The following is a 23,507-nucleotide window of genomic DNA, read 5'->3' as shown; positions in this document are numbered from 1 at the left end:
CTGCCTTAAATGCAGATCAGGTGATGAGGCACTTAACTATGGATCTGACTTAGCTGCAAAGTTTGAGGGTGTAGATAGGATGGTAAATGTTCATAATTAATTACTCCACAGTGTTATGCTCAATCTGTTGTGCAAGTATAGTGTATTGAATGCCTTTCACATACAGTGATACACAGTTAGTACACATTGCACATATGTGGCCATGACTGCAGAAAAAGCGTGGTATTATTTGTTCTCTATTATGTGATCATGTAATTGAAGACAGCAGTGGAATGCATACACACAGGTAGGCAAGGGGAAGGTTACGAAACCGTAATGTTGTTGTTTCATGACTTGTAAGTGCAATTTACAAATTGAGGCTCTGGTTCTGCCAACAAGTATGTACTTATGTTTTTGCAGGATTGGGCCTGATTCTGCACCTCTTTACACCTTGTGTTACTCATTTACACCTAGGTGAAGAAAATGCAAAGCTGGTCATAAGGGCGACTTTTTATTTTCACTGTGCATGGATTTCTGACTGCAAAAGGTGCACAGCAGTGGAGAATCAGGCCCTTCATGAGACCAATGCACAGCAAGAGATCAGTGTAGTGTTTACGCAGGCTCATAATGTTGCCAAAGAATAACCAGTTCTCAGGAAAGTCTTCAGTGGCACTTTTCCCCAGTGAGGACTACTTCCCTTTCCAAATTTCACCTTTCTATGCCCACCTGCTGCAGAAGAGCTGTTCAAAACAAGATTGCATTTTTTTTTCATAGTAGGATAAGTATTTTATACCATTTGCTATGTAAAATACAATGAAAACCAGTTTTGCTCATATTTTCAAGACGTTATCTTCTTCAGAGAGGGACTCAAACTGAAAAATCTGAGCCCAAAAGTTGAATGTTTAAAAAAAATTATTAAACACCTGAAAATGGGGTGAGAAAGGAAACACTCGTGGCCCCTTCGGTAGAGTGGTAAGTTGTTGATCCCAAGGTAATGAATTCTCTCCTCTGCTGAATTTGCTGCCGCAATTTGCCTTCTCTGATCCAAATCCCCTTTTTGTTGTCACTTTATTGCTTTCTCCTTGGTCGCTCAGCATTTGAACTGACCACCACAGTCCCTTCATTTTAGAAAGTCTCTTGTAGCTCAACTGTTTGCTGCTTTATGGGCATTTGCTGAGTGCCAGGCTTTTGTGCCTGCCTTGGCTCACAGCCCCCAGCTCCTTGTCCAGCCTTCCTCCTAGAGATCTGTCAAACAAAGACCCACATAGAAACGTCCCAACTGCTCTGATTTTCAGCCACTCATCAGTCTAAGTCCAGACTTTGTTATCCCCTCTGTAATCTCCTTTGAGTTCCTGCCTCTGGAAAGCTGCTGCTCTCTTCTCTCACCTGTTCTGTTTAAATAAGGTGACATGAATTCTATTGTGTTTTTATTATTTGTAGACCACCCATGGGTGAATATGATACTCTTCACACTTCCTGTGTTACTTAGAAGGTTATTACTGTGCCTGTGTCTACACTACAGCAGTTACCGTGGTGCAGCTGCACCGCTGTAGCGCTTTGAAGACACTGTAAGCCAACAGGCGAGAGCTCTCCCATCGGCTTAATAACGCCTGCCTCCACGAGAGGTGGTAGCTGTCCACACCGGTCTTTATGCCAGTCGGTGTAATTTACGTAGCTCAGGGGTGTGGATTATTCACACCCCTGAGTGACGTAAGTTACAGCAAAGTAATTTGTAGTGTAGACTTAGCCTATATTTGTTTTTCTTTAAAGCCAATTAGCCATTCCTGTGACTGACCTGTTAAACTCTGGTGTTTGCTTGCCCCCACTCACTCCTCTGCAGCTTGCCTTTGTGACAGGATGATGTGCTGTTACTGCCAAACAGTGGACTGACTTCTCTGGATCTGGCTTTAAAGGAATGAAGTCTTTACGTCGATGATTGTTAGCCTCACTGCGGTCCCTTCTGCCACTTCCACTGGGATTCAGGGTTGGGGCTGCTCTGATAATTATAGGTAGGGCAGAGCCAGGCAGATCTGACCGACATTACTCCAGGCTGGGACACTGCAGCAGTGAACTTCTGCCTCTTGACCCTACTGCTGAGCCAGTTCCCTAAGAGAATCTGACTGTAGACTGGGAACCAAGCCTTGTATGCTTATGGGACCAGGATCAAAAACAGACCCTACCACTGGTAGGGAGCATACTGATGGAAAACCAGAGGCACATGGCATAGACTAGGCCTGAGGGCCAATTCCAAAGAAAGATGCAGACACACACAGATGTACCCAAAGGTACAGGGAACATGTCACTGCTTGAGGCTGAGGATCAGATATGCTACCAGTCAGCCACCACTAGTCCCTGCTTGAATGGCTGATTCCTTTCCCAGGGAATGGATGTATTGCTCCATACCTTTTCCTTACCTCGGCATCATTTCCCTGACACCTACTCCTCTCTTTCCCACAGGTGACTCAAGATCAGGCTGGTCAAGGGGGAAAGTAGTAAGAAGCGATGCCACTAGGAGCTCTCAACTGATCCTTTATCTAGAGGAGGATCACGTTTCTTGCACCCTTTGGTATTTCCTGTAAATAGAGTTGCCAGCCCTCCAGGATTGTCCTGGAGGCTCCAGGAGTTAGAGATTAATCTTTTATTAATAATTATGTCATATGATCAAAGTTCCGGGAATACGTCCAACCAAAACTGGCAACCTTACCTGGAGGAAAGTGGGTACTTCTCTTTGGAAGCAGTTTCTTTGTTCCCATCAGACTTTTTGTCCCATAGTCCCCCTTAGACCAGTGAGTAGGTTTTGGGCCTCGTGCTGTAAGTATGGAGATCCTTCCCTATTAGATATTTTGGACTGATATCTATTAGTGATTGTTATGGCAGCATCACCAGGTTGTGCTGTTAAATGTGGTCTTCCAGTAGTTTTTTTTTGTTAGTGTGAGAGCAAATGTTCAGTGTTGGCAGACATGCTGTGTTGTTGTTGGTTATACAATGCAACATTCTGGATAGAGCAAGCCTGTGCCAGCAGCAGCAGAGTTTGCTCTTTGCCTTGGTCTCTGACTGGAGTCAATTCTTGAGGCTTATTTGTTCCCTAGGAATGTGGCATTAGTGTTGAGCCAAGATTACTGAAAGAAGGGCTTGCCTATTGCTGTTTGATTATCCCTGTGCCATCCCTGGTGTCAATAAAACAAGTTACACAGACTCTCTGTCACTGAGAGAGTGACCTTCAAGGCCCTGCTACCACTGGGCAGAGGGACAACAAAGAAACAGGAACAACAGTCTGCGAATGGGTTTGGTCGATTTTATTTTAAAATTCTTGTGCAAAGATGGTTATGGCTACAGAGCCCGCAGCGTGTCATGAGAGTAGTGAGCTAATGGTTAGGGGATACATATTCAGTACTAGAGGGGTAGCCGTGTTAGTCTGGATCTGTAAAAAGCAACAAAGCATCCTGTGGCACCTTATAGACTAACAGACGTATTGGAGCATGAGCTTTCGTGGGTGAATACCCACTTCGTCAGTACTGTTTACCAGGAAGAAACAAAAGGAGCAAGTGGAAGAGCGTTTGTTGTCAGTTGCAGCTTTATATGGGAAATTTCTCTTTTTAATAAAGAAGTTTATGAGCAGCACAGGTGGGAAAAACATTGTAAAACTTGCAGCACAACACAGGGCTCCGTTTTGTTCTTCTGTAACATTGCACTGGCCCTCTCAGTTCCTGCCTCTTTAAAAATGGCACAAGTGCATGCAAGCATGCAAAATCAGCTCAGAAATGCAGCAGCCAGGGCTCCCTGCAAGAGGACCAGGCAACTACAGGGAATTCCTATACAGACTAGAAATGGCTCTAGTGGAGTATGCTGCTTTGACATCGGTTTCTTTTAGAACCTGACCTTTCTGAGGCCTGCCAGTATTTCTCCCTCTTTGGTGTGGTGGTGCTCTTGCTGTAGCTGTGGTTAGTCAGAATGAGCTAAAGCAGGAAGCAGGCCACACTATGGGTTTTATGTTAATGACTATGTTCCTGTTATTAAGTTATCTTGGTCTACTGTGTATTGAGTGTTTCCCTGAGGCAACAAAAGCATTTTCCTCTCCGTTTGCTGTCCTCTAGTTCATGGATTCTAAAGTCTGGCATGGGAGGGCTGGTCAGAGACAATATTAACAGCTCACACTGGAGAGAAGCCCCAGCTGAAAGGGACAGTGCCAGTCACAGTACAGCACAAGAACAAAAAGCTAGGCACGGCCCTCCTTGTTTCACAAGGCAAAGGCCTGGCTCTTCTAGGTCAAGACGACTTTGGTGAGGCCTTTCTGGTGCAAAGACAGGCTAGGGGTGGATGATATAGGTTTCAGGAAGGATTTTTGTCTGAGAATTGGTCCTGTCAGAAGGTGGGGAGGTAGAGCTGCAGCTGTAGGAGAACTTCCTCCTCCCTCACCCAAAAAAAGTGTGTAAGGCACCCTGTGTGCCTGTAGTGGGACCATTGCAACAAGGGTGCAAGTGAAGATAGCACCTGAGAGCTGTCCTAACCTGTGCTGGGAGTTTAGCTAGCTCCCAGACTCCTGCCCTCTGTGCCTGTGTTGGTACTTTTTGCTCTAATGGTGTAGAAAAGGCCTAGGGAGGAATCCAAATAACCAGGGCCGGTGCAACCATTTAGTTGACCTAGGCGGTCACCTAAGGCACTAGAATTTTGGGGGCGGCATTTTCTTCGGCAGCGACCACGGCGGCCGGATCTTCCGCCCCCCTGGTCGCCGCCAGCATTTAGGTGGAGGGAGCTGGGGCAGGGAGCACAGGGAGAGCCTCCTGCAGCAAGTAAGGAGGGGGGTGCCTCAGGGGTGGGGCTCGGGGATGGGGGAGGGCGCAAAGTGGAAGTTTCGCCTAGGGCACGAAACATCCTTGCACCAGCCTTACAACTAACTCAGTCACAACCTCTTATACAGCTCTCAAAGAACATACATTACAGCAGCCACCCTTCAGATCAAATGAATGCTGCGTGTGCTCCTCTGTGTGTTTGTTCCACTCCACTATGCAGAGCCACGCCCTGCATCCAGCCGCATTTGGGGAGGCTAGCACAACGGCTGGCTCTGTCAGGGGGAAATGGCTCTGCTTCCCACTATGCTAGGGCTGGCCCCTCCACAGGATCATAAGGGAAGAGGAATTGAGCTTTGTGCCTTTCCCTCCCTCATCTTGTTCGTATGTGGATCCAGCAGCAGTCTGGTAATTGAAGTTCATATGCTGGAAGCTGCCTTCTTAACTGAGAGTTGGATTTAAAACTGAGACACATTTCCCCAGCTAAGACTAATAATGATTATTATTTCATTTAACAATAATTATTTGTAACATGATAGCATGGAGAGATCCTAGCCAGGGGGTCAGGACCTCATTGTGCTAGGCACTGTGTGCAGAACAGAATGACAGGATGGTTCCTGCCTATGTTTATGTGGGTGCAAGTGATTGGAGTGTATGAAGAGCTAGTACTTTGTGAAGATTAGTTATCAGAATACAATGGGACCAGGAATTGATCTGTAGCTATGGAGTGCTGTTGGCTTCTCCTCTTCCTCTTGGCTTGGGTCTATCTTATTTGACAATCTGATCATTGGTATCTGCAGGGTTCACCTTAGATGCTCCAGGAAGTCAAAGCTCTGCCAGTTCCCTTCAGAGCTCAGAGGTAGCTTCCTCTGATATTCTTGGTTATCTGCTCTCTTTACGTACGTTCACACTGACATGAGTTAATTTGTGGGTGGCTGGCAGCTTTACAGGAAAGAGTAACCCTGAAGCACTTCATAATTTCTAAACTTTTGTCTGTAATTAAATTCATACTTTTAATGCTACCATCTTGCTGGTTTCCTTTTGAAGTCTGCAGTATTTTCTCCGTTTGCCTGCTGATGAAGACTTGGGGGTGGTTCTCCTACGACTTGTCTCAGTGATAGACAAGTATAATAACCGGTTCACTGTCTCATAAGGAAACAAAACAGAATTATCCTCCTGCATAGGTAGGTTTTTCCCTTTATTTGCAGTATTGCCCTGGCTTATCTTCCCCTGTCTTGTCCTATTCATGTGAGAAGAAATAGCTTCTTACACTTAGGCAGAAGTGAGTTGCTTTAACTTAGGAAAAAATGGCCAGACATTAAAATCAGGAACTGAAGTCAGGTTGAACTCTTTCAATCATCCTTATGCTGCTCCTATAATACTCTGTGATCCAATACTACCTCTCCAGGCCATATCTACTTTAGTTTGTCTTATGAAGGGACAGAAACACATTCAGGCTGCTCCTTTTCCGATTCCACATTTTGGCCCTGGGAATCTTTCCATTGATTTCAGTGGGGTTTGGATCAGACCTTACTTTGTTTTCTCTCTTCCCCCAGCAGAAGAACCTAACTCTCTTAGAAAAAACCTGCACATCTCCTTAATGACTTGCTTCACTTACCTAGATATAATAGACTCATAAACTTTAGGGTCAGAAGGGACCAATATGATCATCTAGTCTGACCTCCTGCACAAAGCAGGCCACAGAATCCTACCCATCCACTTCTATAACAAACCCCTAACCTATGTCTGAGTTACTGAAGTCTTGAAATTGTGGTTTGAAGACCTCAAGCTGCAGAGAATCCACCAGCAAGTGACCCATGCCCCACACTGCAGAGGAAGGCGAAAAACCTTCAGGGCCTCTGCCAATCTGCCGCGGAGGGAAATTCCTTCCCAACTCCAAATATGGCGATCAGCTAAACCCTGAGCATGTGGGCAAGACTCACCAGCCAGCACTCAGGAAAAAATTCTCTGCAGTAACTCAGATCCCATCCCATCCAACATCCCTTCACAGACCACTGGGCATACTTACCTGCTAATAATCAAAGATCAATTGCCAAAATTAAGCTATCCCATCATACCATCCCTTCCATAAACTTATCAAGATATGTCAACTTAAAGCCAGATATGTCTTTTGCCCCCACTACTCCCCTTGGAAGGCTGTTCCAGAACTTCACTCCTCTAATAGTTAGAAACCTTCGTCTAATTTCAAGTCTAAACTTCCTAGTGTCCAGTTTATATCCATTTGTTCTTGTGTCTACATTGGTACTAAGATTAAATAATTCCTCTCCCTCTCTAATATTAATCCCTCTGATATATTTATAAAGAGCAAGCATATCCCCCCTCAATCTTCTTTTGTTTAGGCTAAACAAGCCAAGCTCTTTGAGTCTCCTTTCATAAGGCAGGTTTTCCATTCCTTAGATCATCCTAGTAGCCCATCTCTGAACCTGTTCCAGTTTGAATTCATCCTTCTTAAACATGGGAGACCAGAACTGCACACAGTATTCCAGATGAGGTCTCACCAGTGCCTTATATAACGGTACTGACACCTTCTTATCTTTGCTGGAAATATCTCACCTGATGCATCCTAAAACTGCATTAGCTTTTTTAACGGCCATATCACATCAGCGGCTGATAGTCATCCTGTGATCAACCAATACTCCAAGGTCCTTCTCCTCTTCTGTTGCTTCCAACTGATGTGTCCCCAATTTATAACTAAAATTCTTATTATTAATCCCTAAGTGCATGATCTTGCACTTTTCACTATTAAATTTCATCCTATTACTATTACTCCAGTTTACAAGGTCATCCAGATCTTCCTGTATGATATCCCCGTCCTTCTCTGTGTTAGCATTACCTCTCAGTTTTGTGTCATCCGCAAACTTTATTAGCACATTCCCGCTTTTTGTGCCAAGGTCAGTAATAAAAAGGTTAAATAAGATTGGTCCCAAAACTGATCCTTGAGGAACTCCATTAGTAACCTCCTTCCAGCCTGACAGTTCACCCTTCAGTACAACCCGTTGTAGTCTCCCCTTTAACCAGTTCCTTATCCACCTTTCAATTTTCATATTGATCCCCATCTTTTCCAATTTGACTAATAATTCCGCATGTGGAACCGTGTCAAATGCCTTACTGAAATCTAGGTAAATTAGATCTACTGCATTTCCTTTGTCTAAATAATCTGTCACCTTCTCAAAGAAGGAGATCAGGTTGGTTTGGCACAATCTACCTTTTGTAAAACCATGTTGTAATTTGTCCCAATTACCATTGACCTCAATGTCCTTAACTACTTTCTCCTTCAAAATTTTTTCCAAGACCTTACATACTACAGATGTCAAACGAACAGGCCTATAGTTACTCGGATCACTTTTTTTCCCTTTCTTAAAGATAGGAACTATGTTAGCAATTCTCCAGTCATACGGAACAACCTCTGAGTTTACCGATTCATTAAAAATTCTTGCTAATGGGCTTGCAATTTCATGTGCCAATTACTTTAATATTCTTGGATGAAGATTATCTGGGCCCTCCAATTTTGTCCCATTAAGCTGTTCAGGTTTGGCTTCTACCTCACATGTGGTAATATCTACCTCCATATCCTCATTCCTATTTGTCATCCTTCCATTATCCCTAAATTCCTCATTAGCCTTATTAAAGACTGAGGCAAAGTATTTATTTAAATATTGGGCCATGCCTAGGTTATCCTTAGCATCCTTAATGTGGTAGGATGCTCATTGTCTTTGCTCCTATCTCCATATAGGGAAACAGGACATGAGTGGCCTGACTCTCTGCTGCCTTGAAACCTTGTGTAGTCATTTACACCAGTGCAAAGGACGTGTAAGCTGCTAGTAAGTCAGAATAGTGCTCCTACTTAATATACATTTTAACTAGGGGTAAATGAAGGTGCAAGGCAGTAGAGAATCAACTCTCAATTTCTCACATTATTTCCCTTCCCTTCTAACATGCAGTCCATATAGTAACCCACCCTTTGATTGCTGGGGTTTTCAGCAAAGGGAAGAAAGTGAAATATGCAGATTTGAATTAATCTTAGCAACAAATTTGAGAGCTATAGTAAGAACCACCTTCTGAGAGAGATTCCAGAAGTGTTTGTGTCATGAACAGATCACCTGTTTAATTCATTTCACTGAGGTTGTTACTATCAGAAAAGCCAAATTTAATACCTCTAGCAAACACCACAAAATAGAACTGTGCTCAGAAAAATCTGCACCACTAGATTAGGCTGCTGGATAGTAAACCTTTTAGATGAGCCACTGCTCTGAACTGTCTGGAGGTACCAGGATAGGATACAAAACAATAACTCTTTCTCCAGTCTTTTTGCTATGTATATTTTGTTAGATTTTAGGAGCAGATTTAGCCTTAGAGTAAATGTGTAAAAAACATTGGAAATAGCCATGTGTTACTGACTTTTTAGTCTTTTCTCCATCAGTTTTAGACATGGAATATAGCCAGCACCCTGATTTAATAGTTCTTCTCTGATTAGAAGATTTCAAGATGAGTAGATGGACATCTCCATTAAGCAAAAGAACTAAGACCTAGTGTAAGGCCAATGCGAAGGACAATAACTTGATCCCAATCCTTTCCTTTTCTAATCAGTAACAGGAGTGGAGACAAGCAACAAGTCCCTGTGTCCCAGAGATGCATTGTTTTACATGTCACCTGACCAAAATAACAAAAGGTGGCACAAATCTCTTTCAGACCTGCCTCCTTATTCGTATGTGGAACAAGATGCATCTGTTCACTCATTACCTTCTTCTGATCAGTGAGGTCAGACTCAGAACAGTTTCTTGTGCATTTAGTGACTAAAATTTTTTTTTAATTTCTCCAGGCTTCAGTTCAAAGGAAGACTTGAATCTGAAACCTTTGGAACCAGTTTCCCAGGGAAATCCAAGTACGTAAATCAGAATTAATAATATCATTAAGTCGTAATAATCTCCTGCTGTTATGTGAATCGTACTTTTGAGACTATAGTCAAGAAAGGAACTAAATATTAGCTATTGGGGGAAAACACATTTTTGGAACATATATTCCTTTACAATAGAATAACCTAGACATCCTTAAAAGTTTCTGTTTAGCCATTTGCCGTGTCTCTCATCTTCTCTAAATAATAATTGTTTCTACCATAAGGAAAAAAATAGCAACAGACTCTTAGCTTACTCAAAGCAAAGGGTACATCTACATTGTCAGCTTCCCAGTGTGCATAGACAGACACGTGTAAGCTCTGCTTGAGCTAGCATGCTAAAATAGCCGCGTCGCTGAGAGTAGCACAGGTAGCACCTTGGACTAGCCACCTGAGTACAAACCCTCCTGGACCCCCATTGTACACACTTGGGCGGCTACCTCTGGCTACGCCGCAGTTTTTAGCATGCTCACTTAAGAAGAGCTAGCCTGCATCTGTCTACCTGAGCTGGGAAGCATGAGTGAGATGTTTGCCATTTAAAGTGTTATACAGAGGACCATGTGAATTCTACAATCCCAGGGCCATGGCTTCGCAACGTGCCATCAGACACAGAATTTGGATCCTGTCAGGAGGAAGCCTACTAACTAATGCCCTGTATTTGCTCTGCCTGGGATAAGACCTAGGCAACTGGGCACTGATAACAGGAGCGCTCCCTTCATCCGGGATAACTTACTGAGCAGGCCTGGCTCTTGGAATTGGGGCTTTACTGGCTTGGCAGCAGATCTAATGGAGGGAGGAGGGAATCACTCAGAAAATGGGCTCAGCAGTCACAGCAGCAAAGGGAGAGAGACCTACTAGGTACGGCTGGGAGGTAGTAGAGAAAGAGCATCTAGAAACCTTCACCCCCTGTTAGAAAGGGGTGGGAAGGCCCTCTTCTCACAACGGGCATGACTCATAGCCCATTGAAGTGAATGAGAGATTTTCCCACTGACTTCGGATCAGGCCTAAAAGTGAGGAGTGAGAGAAAAAGAAAGCAAACGTTGAGTAGGGAGAAGAGATTCTCCATTCCACCACTGACGGAAGCCCTTCTCTAAGCTATCAAATGCCCCAGCTCTCACCTCACAGTACTGAGGGTTGTGGCAAATCAGCTGTGTACGGTCAGTACCAAATTCTGCAGCAAATGGAAATTTGTACATCACTATGAACAGCATTTAAAAGGGATATTAAATAAATTAAATATTTAACTGAATGGCCCCATAATCCCTAATAGTCTAATACTGAATTAATTTTAATACCATTTAATTAGGTATTAATTTTAATACCATTTAATACTGGTAGATATATTTTATCCTGTCACAGTAATTAGGTAGGCTCACTACAAAATTATTTAGGTTAGTGTGTTGCCTGGGCTGTGAGGAATAAGCGGCTGAACAGAGATTAAAAGTATCACAGTTTAATTATAGACAATAGCAAAGTAAAATGAAATAGCAGGTATCAGAATTCTTATCCCATGAACTCTAATGCTGTCCGACAGTTCTAGCCCACTCCGGTTCCTTTCCCATGCTCATCTCCATAGTAGAGAGAAACCAAATTCAAATCTAACCTTGGAAGTATTTGAATCTATAGGGAGCAGATTTGGGCTCCCCATCTTGCAAAGATGTACATGTGCTTAATTTTCATGCTGTGAATAGTCTTATAGATGACAACGGGACTTCTCACGGTTTGCATGCAAAAGCAAATTAAGCATGTGCATAAGTCTTTGCACAGTCAGGGCCCTGATAGGTAAGAGAGCACCATTTTACACAGTCACATTACAGGGGAGAATTTCACATTAAAGGTATGTCTACACTATCCGCCGGATTGGCAGATAGTGATCAATCTATCTGGGATCGATTTATCGCGTCTAGTGTAGACACGATAAAAATCGATCCCCGATCACTGTGCCGTCAACTGCGGAACGCCACTGTGGCTAGAGGCAGAAGTGGAGTTGATGGGGGAGCAGCAGCAGTTGACTCGCCGCTGTCCTCACTATTCGCGTAGCTGAAGTTGTGTATCTTGGGTCGACACTCCCCCTTCCCCAGTGTAGACCTAGCTTTAGGAGCAGGAATTTGGGAAAACATGGCCCTTTATTAAGGCAGCATTACTGGAAACTCCAGCTGTGCCCCATGGTTCCCTATGAATGAACGGAGTTTCCCTATCATTCTTCCATAATTCAGCATTTTTGAAATTTAGAAAAGTTTTCCCTAAGGGGAAAACTGAAAGCAATTAGATGGAAAGTCTGCTGCATAATCAGGTAGGAACAATCAGTGCTTTGTAGCCTTTTGGTTATTTGATAATTAAAATACACCAGTCTTGGTCAGTCTGATTGGTAGGAAGTAACATCAAAGAGGAATTATGAGGTTTACATTGAGGCAAAAAAACCTTAATTAGCACTCTAGTTAAATCAAATTTTGGTTCCATTCAAATCAATGAGTGTTTTGCCATTGACTGGAATAGAAGCAAGATCAGGCTGTTAATGACCAAAGAGACCGTTTGCAGATTATTATGGATCAAGCACTTCTGTGCAATTAGAGGGGAGAGTTTGTTTAGGGATAAGCTTGGCTTTTCTAGAGTGATCCTGTACAGTAAGGTATGTTGGCTTGCATATATTCATGTAAGAGTCTATAGTTCAGTTTTAAAAGCATCTACACTAAATCTGAAGACACCACATGAGATTATCAGTCTCGGAATTAATTACATACCAGCCAAAGTAATCACTGAACAATTCTCATATAAAAGCCTCTAGTGCAGTGGTTTTCAACCAGGGGTACATGTACCCCTCTGGGTACATAGAGGTCTTCCAGGGGTACAGCACCTCATCTAGGTATTTGCCTAGTTTTACGATAGGCTACAGAAAAAGTACGAGCAAAGTCAGTACAAACTAAAATTTCATGCAGTGACTTGTTTATACTGCTCCATATACTATACACTGATATGTAAGTACAATATTTATATTCCGATTGATTTATTTTATAATTATATGGCAAAAATGAGGAAGTAAGTGATTTTTCAGTATTAGCGAGCTGGGACACTTTTGTATTTTTATGTCTGATTTTGTAAGCAAGTAGTTTTTAAGGGAAGTGAAACTTGGGATACACAAGACAAATCAGACTCCTGAAATGGGTCCAGTCGTCTGGAAAGGTTGAGAGCCACTTCTCTAGTGCTATAGCAAGCAGCATTACTAGGATTTGATTTCAGTAGCCACTTGAAGAAAGGCCTCCCCCGCTCAAGTAGCTACACTGAGAAAATCACAATTTGTTCAGTGGTGTTACCTGTTCACAATGCAGCAGGCTGTGGAGGTGAGAGACCTCCAGTAATTTGGATTCAGTGGCCCCACCATAATGCAACAGGCACAGAAGCCCTGCAGTGGCTATTCCTACTCGTGGACTAGCAGCCAGGGACAGTAATCTACAGCACCTCACTTACTGGGGGGATATAGATTGCACCTTCTCAGCCACCCTGTACTTCACCTGCAAAGCCTAAATACTCCAGGTGAAATCCTAGTTCTATTGAAATAAATAGGAGTTTTGCCATTTTCTTCCATGGAACAGGAATTTCAGACTCAGGGCTTTAACAGATTGACTGGATTTCCCTGTATCTGGTGTGTAGGATTAAGGATCAAGGTTGCATATCACGTCTGTTATAGTTATTGGATCCAATACAGTCATGACTGAGTGAAATTCTCTGGCCCATGTTATAGAAGAGGTCAGACTGGATGACAATGATCCTCTGAAAATGAATAGGAATGAGAATTTTCTGCTGCGTTCACATAGTGAGATAGGTTGTCAGCTATAACGTTCATGCCTTGATTTCCTGTCAGAGGAAAATCAAATCTAACAAACAACAAAAATATCCTTCACAGATCTTTAGTGTCTCATTATTATTTCCTGTCTCAGATTGCAAAGTTGATTTATCCTTCTTGATTGATGGGAGCTGGAGCATCGGTAAACGCCGTTTTCAGATCCAAAAACAATTCCTCAGTGATGTGGCTCAAGCTCTTGATGTTGGCGTAGCTGGTCCTCTCATGGGCATTGTTCAGTATGGGTAAGTGTGTCTCCCGGTAACATCTGGCTCTATCTCAGTCTGTCCAGGGTCACTACTGCACTGTTCCCAACTCATTTTGGAGTGATCACTTATTATTTTACACCACATCTATTTTAAATAAGAGAAACTATCTAAAATTCAACTTTGGAAACTTGGGGAATAACATATTTGGAGTATTAGGAGACTGAATAAAAATGTCTATGGGAAAAATCTACTTGGTTATCTTCAAAGATTGAACATAGACAGAAGTAAACAAGATGCTGGAGGTCAGACTAGATGATCATAATGGTCCTTTCTAGCCCTAAATGTTTTTATTCTTTTCCTGCTAACTAATAACAAAGTGATAAAAATCACTGAAATAAATGAGGGGGGTTTCTTAAGCAGGAAGTAACCTTGTAAACTAATGAGACTAGTACAAAATAGACTTTGAAGTTCAATTTACATACCAATAGCAGCACAATACTAAAAGGTGAAACAAAAATACACACCGAGCTTTTTTTTTTAATATATGTTGTAAAGTTACCTAAAAATAGCTTTCAAATGAAAGAAGCCCTGTAATTCATATAACTCTGTTACACCATTACCACAGGCAAGCTAGTTGCCTCTACTATAGTGGTTTTCAACCTTTTTTCCCATTTGCTGACCCCTAAAAACTTTTGAATGGAGGTGCAGACCTATTTGGAAATCTTAGACCTAGTCTGTGGACCGCCCTCCCCGCCAGGGTCTGTGGACCACAGGTTGAAAACCACTGCTCTACTAAACGAGTTCAGAGATGTCCACTGCCAAAAAAACATTTAAGATTCCATTGGCATGTCTTCACTAATGCCTGTTACTTTATCATTTGTGTTTTACAGGTATACCAACATGTTTATATAGGAAACACTAGAGACGACCTTTTAAGGGTCTCCTCTGTTACTATGTAGTGAACTGCCTTACGTGACGAGTCTTCCTCTTCCTTCCCCATGCAGCATTACTAAAGCAATTATAAATGGAACCATGCTACATGGAAAACAAAAACTGATAGCTACTTTTATTTTTTCTTATTTAAATGTTAGCGATGACCCTTCTACAGAATTTAACCTCAAAACTCATGCAAACTCCAGGGATGTGAAAAATGCCATTGAGAAAATTCCACAGAAAGGAGGACGTTCTAATGTTGGTATGTGGAATGGGGGTAGCATATCTGCAATTCCTTAACCCGAGAAAGACCATGGGATGTGGGATCCTAATTCTCATGGGCAAATAAGCTCATTGCAGCACCATGGAACCAGGCTTGGCAGATGATGACCTCATGCTCAAGAACATGTCTCGGGCATCCTCTGTTGCGTATATCACCATCAGACTAACAAGGGTATTAGAACTTCTCTGCCCCCTCCATTGCACTGATCTGGGGAGAAAGGAGCTAGCAAAGACCTTTTAATGATAACTTACATGCATTAGTCAGTGAGATTTTGATCCCATCTCATGTACAAGATTTTTTTTCTAATTAATTTTTTTAACGTCTAGTTTCCACTGCTCCTGCCTTGGTTTGGTTTTCAGGAAAGTTGAGAGTTGTGGGGTGTCGCTCTTCTCCTTCAACCTCATCAGCAGCTCCCCTGGCACATCTGAGCCTGGTGCTCTCTTTGCTCATCAGCGCTAATAAAGAGGAGCAGAGAAAGGGTGAAGTTCGCACCTCTGTTAGAACCAGGGTAGGGCATAAACTTGGACCATTGCAGGTGGCTCCCATTCCTGTTTGTGTAGCCATGTCAAGTTGCCTCCACTCTATCTTTGCTAATGCACCCCTTTCCCTGTGCTCTAGGCCTGGAATTTGACCTCTAGGTCAGTGAATCTCAGAGTTCAGTGTTGCTGTGTCTAAAGAGACTGGTTACTGTCAATAGGATATAACATCCTCCCATTCACTTCTCTTACAGGGAAGGCACTTTCATTTGTTAACAAAAACTTCTTTTTGGATTCCAATGGAAACCGAGGTGGAGCACCCAATGTGGCCATAGTGCTGGTGGATGGATGGCCCACCGATAAGGTAGAGGAGGCCTCCAGACTGGCAAGAGAATCTGGAATCAACATTTTCTTTGTCACCATTGAAGGAGCTGATGAAAACGAAAAACAGAATGTTATTGAACCCAACTTTGTGGACAAGGTACTGGGGAATAGGGTACATGAAACTAGATCTGGGTTCACAGTGCAAAGCCTGGAGCTAGGCCTGAATGTTACTAAGGTTTTCAGGGTGTTTGGATCTGATGGTTTGATTTGAGCCCATCTTGGATGAGGTTGCTCTCTTCCTCCACTCCCTTTTTTTTTTTTTCTTTCTTTCTTATGGTTATGGTTTCTCTGTAAGAATTGCCATAAAATCTAACATTTGAATGTTGAACAGCAATGGGCAGCAATGGTCTAGTCATGGGTTCATAATTATGTTTGTCTGAGGCTGGCTATATTACATTCTGCCTACACTAGAAAAGAACGGCTGGAATGAAGAACCAGTAACATTTTTACTGGCTAATTAAGAGAGGGGGGAACTTCCTTACAGTGAGATCTATTCAGCTATGAAATAGTCTCCCAGGGGATGTGGTGAAAACCACAGCATTTGGGACTTGTAAAGCTAGACTTGACAAAGTGTTAGAAAACAGGCTGTGAGCCACAATTCTGTGCTGGCCGGCAAATGTGGATAGATCTTTTCCATTTCTAATCCCTGTTTTTCTATATTCCATGAATGATCTGAGCTAGAAACAAATACCATTTTTAAGGCTTGGATTAAGGCTGTATAAAGCTCCTGTCTATATCCCTGCACTACAAAAATACCAGACTACACAAATAAATAGACTGCAAAAAATACCTTCCCTTGAAATCACAGCATTCCTAATAACATCCTTCCCCACTAGAATTCTCATATGATTTTTATTATCTTGAACAACTACAGTAGAAACTAGTGTTGTATATATTAAAGCATGGCTTTTGCCTTTTTTAATGAAATAATGTCTTTAATGTTACTGTTGTTAGGATTTGTATGTGTTATGACGTTAAAAGCCACATTCTGTTTCCAGTTACAAAATGCAGGTGTAAATCTGGAGTAATTCCACTGAAGCTAATGGAGGTACTCTGAGTTTTCACTAGCGTAACTGACTCGGAAGTTTTTATTTGTATCAACACTGTGATTCTCCCATTCAACAAAGTTTGAGAGGCCCTTGAGCCCCATGCTAGTACTAAGGTCATAAACAACTCCCGTTTCCACATCCAAGAGAAGGCACAATAGCACAAAGTCAGTAAAAACAGACAACTTAAAAATGTGATTTTGAGGTGTCGCTGAACACACAAAATTATTTTAAATGATATTAATAAATTAGGTGACACCCACAATTTTTGATCCGCTGACCATCCACTACATAGGCTAGAAACAGCTCAGTAGCTTAGTAAAAAGACTTCTAGCATCAATAAGTCCGTCTAAGCCCTGCTCCTAGACTACTCATCAGAAAGCAACACTTTTGACCCCTCTACTACTTAAATTTCCAATGTTTCCATTATAAATCTGTAACTGGGGGAAGTTAAGACAAGGTGTGAACATCTTACCAGTTTCAAACTGCTTTGGACTGAACCATGGTGTGGCATGCAAGTGAGCAGCCAATTTTGGAGGTGTTTTATGTTTGCTATGCATGGTGTAAATCTGTCAGAGCATTCTGGAGTTATGGAAAGGGAAACCAGAATATTCTGAAAAAAAGTCTGGAAATTTTGAAGTTCTAACTAAAAATGGCTTTATTTTAAAATATAGGTTTCATCAACAGTTGTTAATGAGTCCCTGTGGCAAACTAAACACTTGGTATTATGAAAATACATATTTCTAAATTTTAAATGTTATTGAATATAGCAGCCAATGGATATAAATAACAGCCATTCTTCAACCCTTTTGTAGATGTTATGAAGACATTTTTTCTTAAATGCTACCTTCAGCACCCTTGCCATATGAAGTAATAACTATAACTCAAATTTTTAGTGCCTAGGATGCTAGGCCTGGGGCTTGGAAGAGCTCATTTCATCTCCCTGTTCCCTCACAGACTTCCTGTGCAACCTTGGAAAAGTCACTATGACCTTGTCTACACTGGCAAGTTTCTGCACAGTAACTCCTGTGTACACACTGAGGTGTACACACTGCCAAGCCACTTGGTACACAGAAACTGCACAGTTGCAGCACTGTAAAAAAATCCACCCCAGGCATACAGCTTTCTGCACGGGGGGTACGGCGCTGCAGTGCCACTGTAGACACCCTGGTCAATTACAGCGCTGCAACTGGCCTCTGGGAGGTGTCCCACAATGCCTGTTCTCGCCTTTCTAGTCATCACTTTGAACTCTACTGCCCTGCTCTCAGGTGACCAATCATCATCCCTACCCTGTAAATTCCTTTGGAATTTTGAAAGTCCCCTTCCTGTTTGCTTGGTGATATGCAGTGGTCTCAGTGCATCTTTCCAGGTGGCCATGCCTGCTCCATTCACCAGGCAAATCCCCCTTTTGGAGCAATTCTGAGCTGCTGGACCTCATCAGCATTTGGGGAGAGGAGGCTGTCCAGTCCCAGCTGCGCTCCAGCCATAGGAATTATGATACCTATGGACAGATTTCATGTGGCATGACAGAAAGGGGACATGACTGGGACACACTGCAGTGCAGGTGCTGCAGAACGCCTATCACATGGCGCAGGAGGTAAACCGCCGTTCCGGTGCTGTGCCCACAAGCTCCCAGTTCTACAAAGACCTGGATATGATACTTGGTTGTGACCCCACCTCCACTGTGACTACTTCGGTGGCTCGCGTGCCAGTCAAAAGTGGACCAAGCCATGAGGAGGAAATCTTGGACAAGGATGTGGAGGGGGAGGCAAACCTAGAGGCAGAGGATGACTCAGAGGTCAGAGATGCATGCAGCCCTTTTCTGCCCCAGAGAAGGCTAGTTAATCACAGCTGTCAGATCTTGGTGAAGCGTAAACAAGAGAGGACGACCCTGGTAAATGGCTTTGATTTTGGGAATCGCTAAAGTGAGTTGTTAGGGGGGCAGGGGACGGTTGCAGGCTTGTGTCTGTATGATGCACGTACCACCACGTGCCTAGGCTGAGCAGTGGAACAGGGTGTTGATTGACTCCCTCACTTCACAGGAATCTGCCTCAGATCTCCAGGAAACTCTCATGGAGATACTGGGCAATTCACTGCCACAGGTTCTTTGGCAGAGCTGCTTTGTTTCTTGCCCCATTAAGGGTAACTTTCCCACGCTACTCTGCCATTACTGGGGAGAGGTCAAAAAACAAGAATTGAAGGAATGGTGGGACAGCGAGAAGAGGGACTGAAAGGAGAATGCAGTGCACCAGAACAAAGCCATGGAATGGCTCTTAAAGGTTATGGAGCGCCAAGTGGACACGCTCCAGGCACTAAAAGCACTCCAAACTGATCAGATCCACACCTGCCCTCCCCTGCAGCCACTGTCACAAAACTCTTTCCCATATGCCCCTCAGACACCACCACCAAACACACACTTATAACCTCCTGGCTCCAGTCTGTACCTGCTGCATTCCACTCCTGCCCCATCACAGTCCAGCTCTGCTGACTCCCAGTACCCACTGCACTCAACACCCATCCCTCTGCAGTTCAGCCCTGCTGAAGTACAGCACCTGCTGCACTGTACTCCAAAGGAGAAGGCTGGATACGATACCTGGAGATACACAAATCTTTAACTGTTCCAGGACCCAACCTCCTCCTGAGACCCTCCCTTCTCCCATCCCCCTGCATATGCGTTTTTTGTTTCTCTCCCCTCTCCAGTTGTTTTTTTAATAAAAGAATTGTTTTGGTTTGAAAGCAATCTTTATTCCATTAATTGAAAGCAAACAGAGCCCTACAGAGCAACAGGCAATTTTCTTAGACCTTCATAGTGCATCATCTCCACCAATCACAATCATCTCCTAACATTACATGTATTATGTTGCTGAGCATAGCAACAAATATTAGTGGCTTTCACCTTCAAAATTGCTGCCTCCAGGCATCCCTGATCCTTATGGCCCCGCCCTGCACCCCTCTAATAGCCCTAGTCTCTGGCTGTTCAAATTCAGCCTCCAGGTGCTGAGCCTAAGTAGTCCATCCCAGAGTGAAGCTTTCACCCTTCCCTTCACAAATATTATGGAGTGTACAGCACAGGGCTTTAAGCATAGGAATATTGTCATTGGTCAGGTCAAACCTCCCATATAGGCAGCACCAGTGGGTCTTTAAACAGCCAAAAGTACATTCATCAGTCATTCTGCACTTGCTCAGCCTGTTGTTGAACCGCTCCTTACTACTATCAAGGTTCCCCATGTATGGCTTCATAAGGAGGGGTATCCCAGGATCAAAATGGGCATTTCAACTTCTCCTACCACGATCTTCTAGTCTGAGAAAGAAGTCCCTGCTTGCAGCCTCAACAGGCCAGTGTTCAGAAAGATGTGTGCATCATGCACCTTTCCGGACCAGCCTATGTTAATGTCCGTGAAATGCCCATGGTGATCCACAAGTGCCTGGAGGACCATAGAGTAATACCTCTTCTGATTAGTGTACTCAGTGGCTAGGTGGTTTGGTGCCAGAACTGGAATATGGATGCCATCTATCGCCCCTCCACAGTTAAGGAATCCTATTTGTGCAAAGTCATCCACAATGTCACATATGTTGCCCAGAATCAGTGTCTTTTGGAGCAGGATGCGATTAACGGCCCTGCACACTTCTGTCAACATGAGTCCAACAGTCGACTTTTCCACTCCAAACTGGTTAGCGACCAATCGGTAGCAGTCTGGAGTAGCCAGCTTCCACAGTGCAATCACCACGCGCATCTCCAATGGCAGGGCGGCTCTCATTCTCGTGTCCTTGCGCCGCAGGGCTGGGGCGAGCTCATTACACGGTCCCATGAATATGACTTTCCTCATCCAAAAGTTCTGCAGCCACTCCTAGACATGCATGATAATGCGATCTCACCATTCAGTGCTTGTTTCCCAAGCCCAAAAGTGGCATTCGACTGTGGTCAGCGCCTCCGTGAATGCCACAGGCCATCTCATGTCATAGCTAATATGCATGGCAAGATCAGTGCTGCACTCCTCTTGCCTTTGTAGTTTAAGGAATAACTCCACTGTCACTCATGGTGCATTAGTCAGAGCAAGCAGCATATTGGTCAATAGTGCGGGATCCATTCCTGAAGACCGAAGAGGCAGAGCGTACAGTACACAAACCACTGAAAGATGGTGCCAAATGCAGACGGAAGCACAGGGATTGCTGGGATGCGAAGCAAAGCATCATGGGGCATTGGGACAGGACCCAGGATGCCCTGCGACCCCCTCTACCTTCCACAACTCTTAGCAGCAGAAGAGGAAGAGATGCTCTGTAGGTTAGCTACTCAGAGTGCACTGCTCCGAATACCGCTGCAAGTGCCACAAGTGTGACCCGAGAGGAGCAGAGCGGAGCCTGCTCCGGACAGAATATGGATTCTCAAAAGGATGTTCAGCCTCCAAAGCAACAGCCAATGATTTACATTTGTGGAGAATGTGACACCGAAAATGAAATAAAAGCAAGAGATCCTATCAGGTGTCAAGAATGTGGGTACAGAATAATGTACAAGAACAGAACAAAAAGATTGGTTATCTTTGATGCCCGGTAATATGAATTCAAGATGTAGCTGTTTTGGCCTGGTTCATTTTAGTATACTGATAAGTTTGGTTTGTATACACATCTGTTGTGGAGAAATATATATTTTTTCATTCTGATATCTGTTGTAAATTATTCAAGTAGTTAAATAAAGTTTTTAATATAAAAAAACAAAAAATACATGCTATTGCACAGGCAGCTGACAGTGTGAACTCACAACAGCTGTTTCCCTTCAGCGCTCTCTGAGCAGCACTGTAACTCTGCCAGTGTAGAATACCCTCAGGGTATGGCTACACTTGAAATTTCAAAGCGCTGCCGCGGTGAGTGTGGTCGGAGCACCAGCGCTGAGAGAGAGCTCTCCCAGCGCTGCATGTACTCCACATCCTCTACAGGTGTAGCTTGCAGCGCAGCTCCCAGCACTGCGGCAGTGATTACACTGAGGCTTTACAGCGCTGTATCTTGCAGCGCTCAGGGGGGTGTTTTTTCACACCCCTGAGCACGAAAGTTGCAGCGCTGTAAAGTGCCAGTGTAGCCAAGGCCTTAGTCTCTCTGGCCTGGATCCACAAATGGACTTAAGCATTACAATGCCCTGCATCACAATGCCTAGCTTTAGGCACCTAGAAAATCACCAGACTAAGAATGGCATCCACAATTCCTGATTTAGGTGCTGACGCTCCTTATACATTGAATGGAGGAGAGAGATCTCTCAGAATGGAATCCACAACAGCCAGCAAGCTATGCAGGGAGCTGCCTAAACTAGCCAATAGGGAGATATCACTGAGAGGGGTGTGTCCTCTCAGAGTTAGGCAGAGTTAGGTACTTCTGTTCAGGATGCATGCAACACATAATTTTGTGCCTTAATCCCCGTTGGTCACATAGGAATACTACTACTTGTCTACCTCACAGGTGCATTGTGAAGCTAGATAAATACATGAGACTGTGGAGTGCTTACACACAGTACAGTAATAAGAGCCATAGAGATTCCTGAGAGAGACAGAAATAATAGTTTCGTTTAAAGTCTACTCCCTTCCTGCCAACAGCTGGAATATTAAGTCTCCCGGACTGTATCTACCTAGCTCTGCCAGGAAAGCCCACACATCCACAGAGAAACATCACCCCATTCCTGTGATGCTATTTGGTTCTTATAAAAGTCATTGCACCTGGATACCACAGAGACTGATACCTTTTAAGATACTTAGTGCACCCTAAAAATGCTACATATACCAAACACACCTGGAGCTCAACCTGCTTTTGTGAGATTTCTTCAACAGAACAAAATAAAAGCCACAAACGTCTAAATGAGAAATCATAACACAGGGGCACATACTAATTATTCAGCTAATTGGTGTAAGTAATGTCTGCTCAGTAAACTTGTTTGAAGTATGTCGTCTCCATTGCTTTGTTACAAATAGATGAAACTTCTGGTTACTCTTGGAAGAGTGAATCCCTGCAATCTACACTATGGATGGTCTAGCCTTAAACCATTTTGGATAGGCAGCCAATACTCATGTCATTTTAAAAAGTACTGCAGGGCCAATTGGCATGAAGTTGTGACATGAGGTGTGATATGCCAGATCAGCCAGGGCTCAGGATGCAGGGTGGAAGTTAGAAAGTATTTTCAGAAAGCAACTTGTTCTCTGAGCTACCCTGCAAGATGATTTTGTGCCCTTTCCATTGTCACTCTGCCATGAAATACATTTCCTATGAGCTTGAAAGCCCTTAATGGCATTAGCTGGACTGTCTCTAGGCTGTATTTGATTGGCTTATAGTCTTGTTTTCGTTTATTTTTTAAAAGGGCAAAACTACAATGAGGCTCTGTGACCCTGCCAGAGCTGGCACGGAAGATAGAGAGCAGGGGGCCCAAGCAGGAAGGCAAAGCTGGCAAAACAAACATCATTCTGGGATGTATTAGCAGGAGTGTTGTAAGCAAGACACAAGAAGTAATTATTCCACTCTGCACTGATTAGGCCTCACCTGGAGTACTGTGTCCAGTTCTGGACATCACATTTCAGGAAAGATGTGGACAAATTGGAGAAAGTCCAGAGAAGAGCAACAAAAATGATTAAAGGTCTAGAAAACATGACCTATGAAAAAAGTGGGTTTGTTTAGGTTGGAGACAAG

The 23,507-nt window shown here is 43.5% G+C and overlaps 2 protein-coding genes across 2 annotated transcripts in view; both read left to right on the top strand.

The window, feature by feature from the left end:
- The window catches only part of VIT (vitrin), an 87,071-nt gene that overhangs the window by 60,259 nt on the left and 3,305 nt on the right, over positions 1-23,507 (top strand). Inside the window, exons 14-17 of the mRNA XM_050950298.1 lie at positions 9,607-9,669; positions 13,614-13,761; positions 14,817-14,920; positions 15,672-15,898. Coding sequence (XP_050806255.1) covers positions 9,607-9,669; positions 13,614-13,761; positions 14,817-14,920; positions 15,672-15,898 — 542 coding nt within the window. The remainder of the gene's footprint in view (positions 1-9,606; positions 9,670-13,613; positions 13,762-14,816; positions 14,921-15,671; positions 15,899-23,507) is intronic.
- Positions 21,210-21,554, top strand: LOC127049499 (DNA-directed RNA polymerases I, II, and III subunit RPABC4-like). Its single transcript, XM_050950338.1, has one exon. It carries the CDS (start codon positions 21,223-21,225, stop codon positions 21,397-21,399), a length of 177 nt encoding a protein of 58 aa, XP_050806295.1. The 5' UTR covers positions 21,210-21,222; the 3' UTR covers positions 21,400-21,554.

This window comes from Gopherus flavomarginatus, chromosome 4 (assembly GCF_025201925.1).
Source record: "Gopherus flavomarginatus isolate rGopFla2 chromosome 4, rGopFla2.mat.asm, whole genome shotgun sequence".
Taxonomy (NCBI): Eukaryota; Metazoa; Chordata; order Testudines; family Testudinidae; genus Gopherus; species Gopherus flavomarginatus.
Note: the sequence above shows the minus strand (reverse complement) of the source record. Positions and strands in the feature narration are given on the sequence as shown.

Coding starts and splice junctions, on each gene's coding strand:
- LOC127049499 (XM_050950338.1), top strand. CDS start 21,223: ATGGATTCTCAAAAGGATGTTCAGCCTCCAAAGCAACAGCCAATGATT.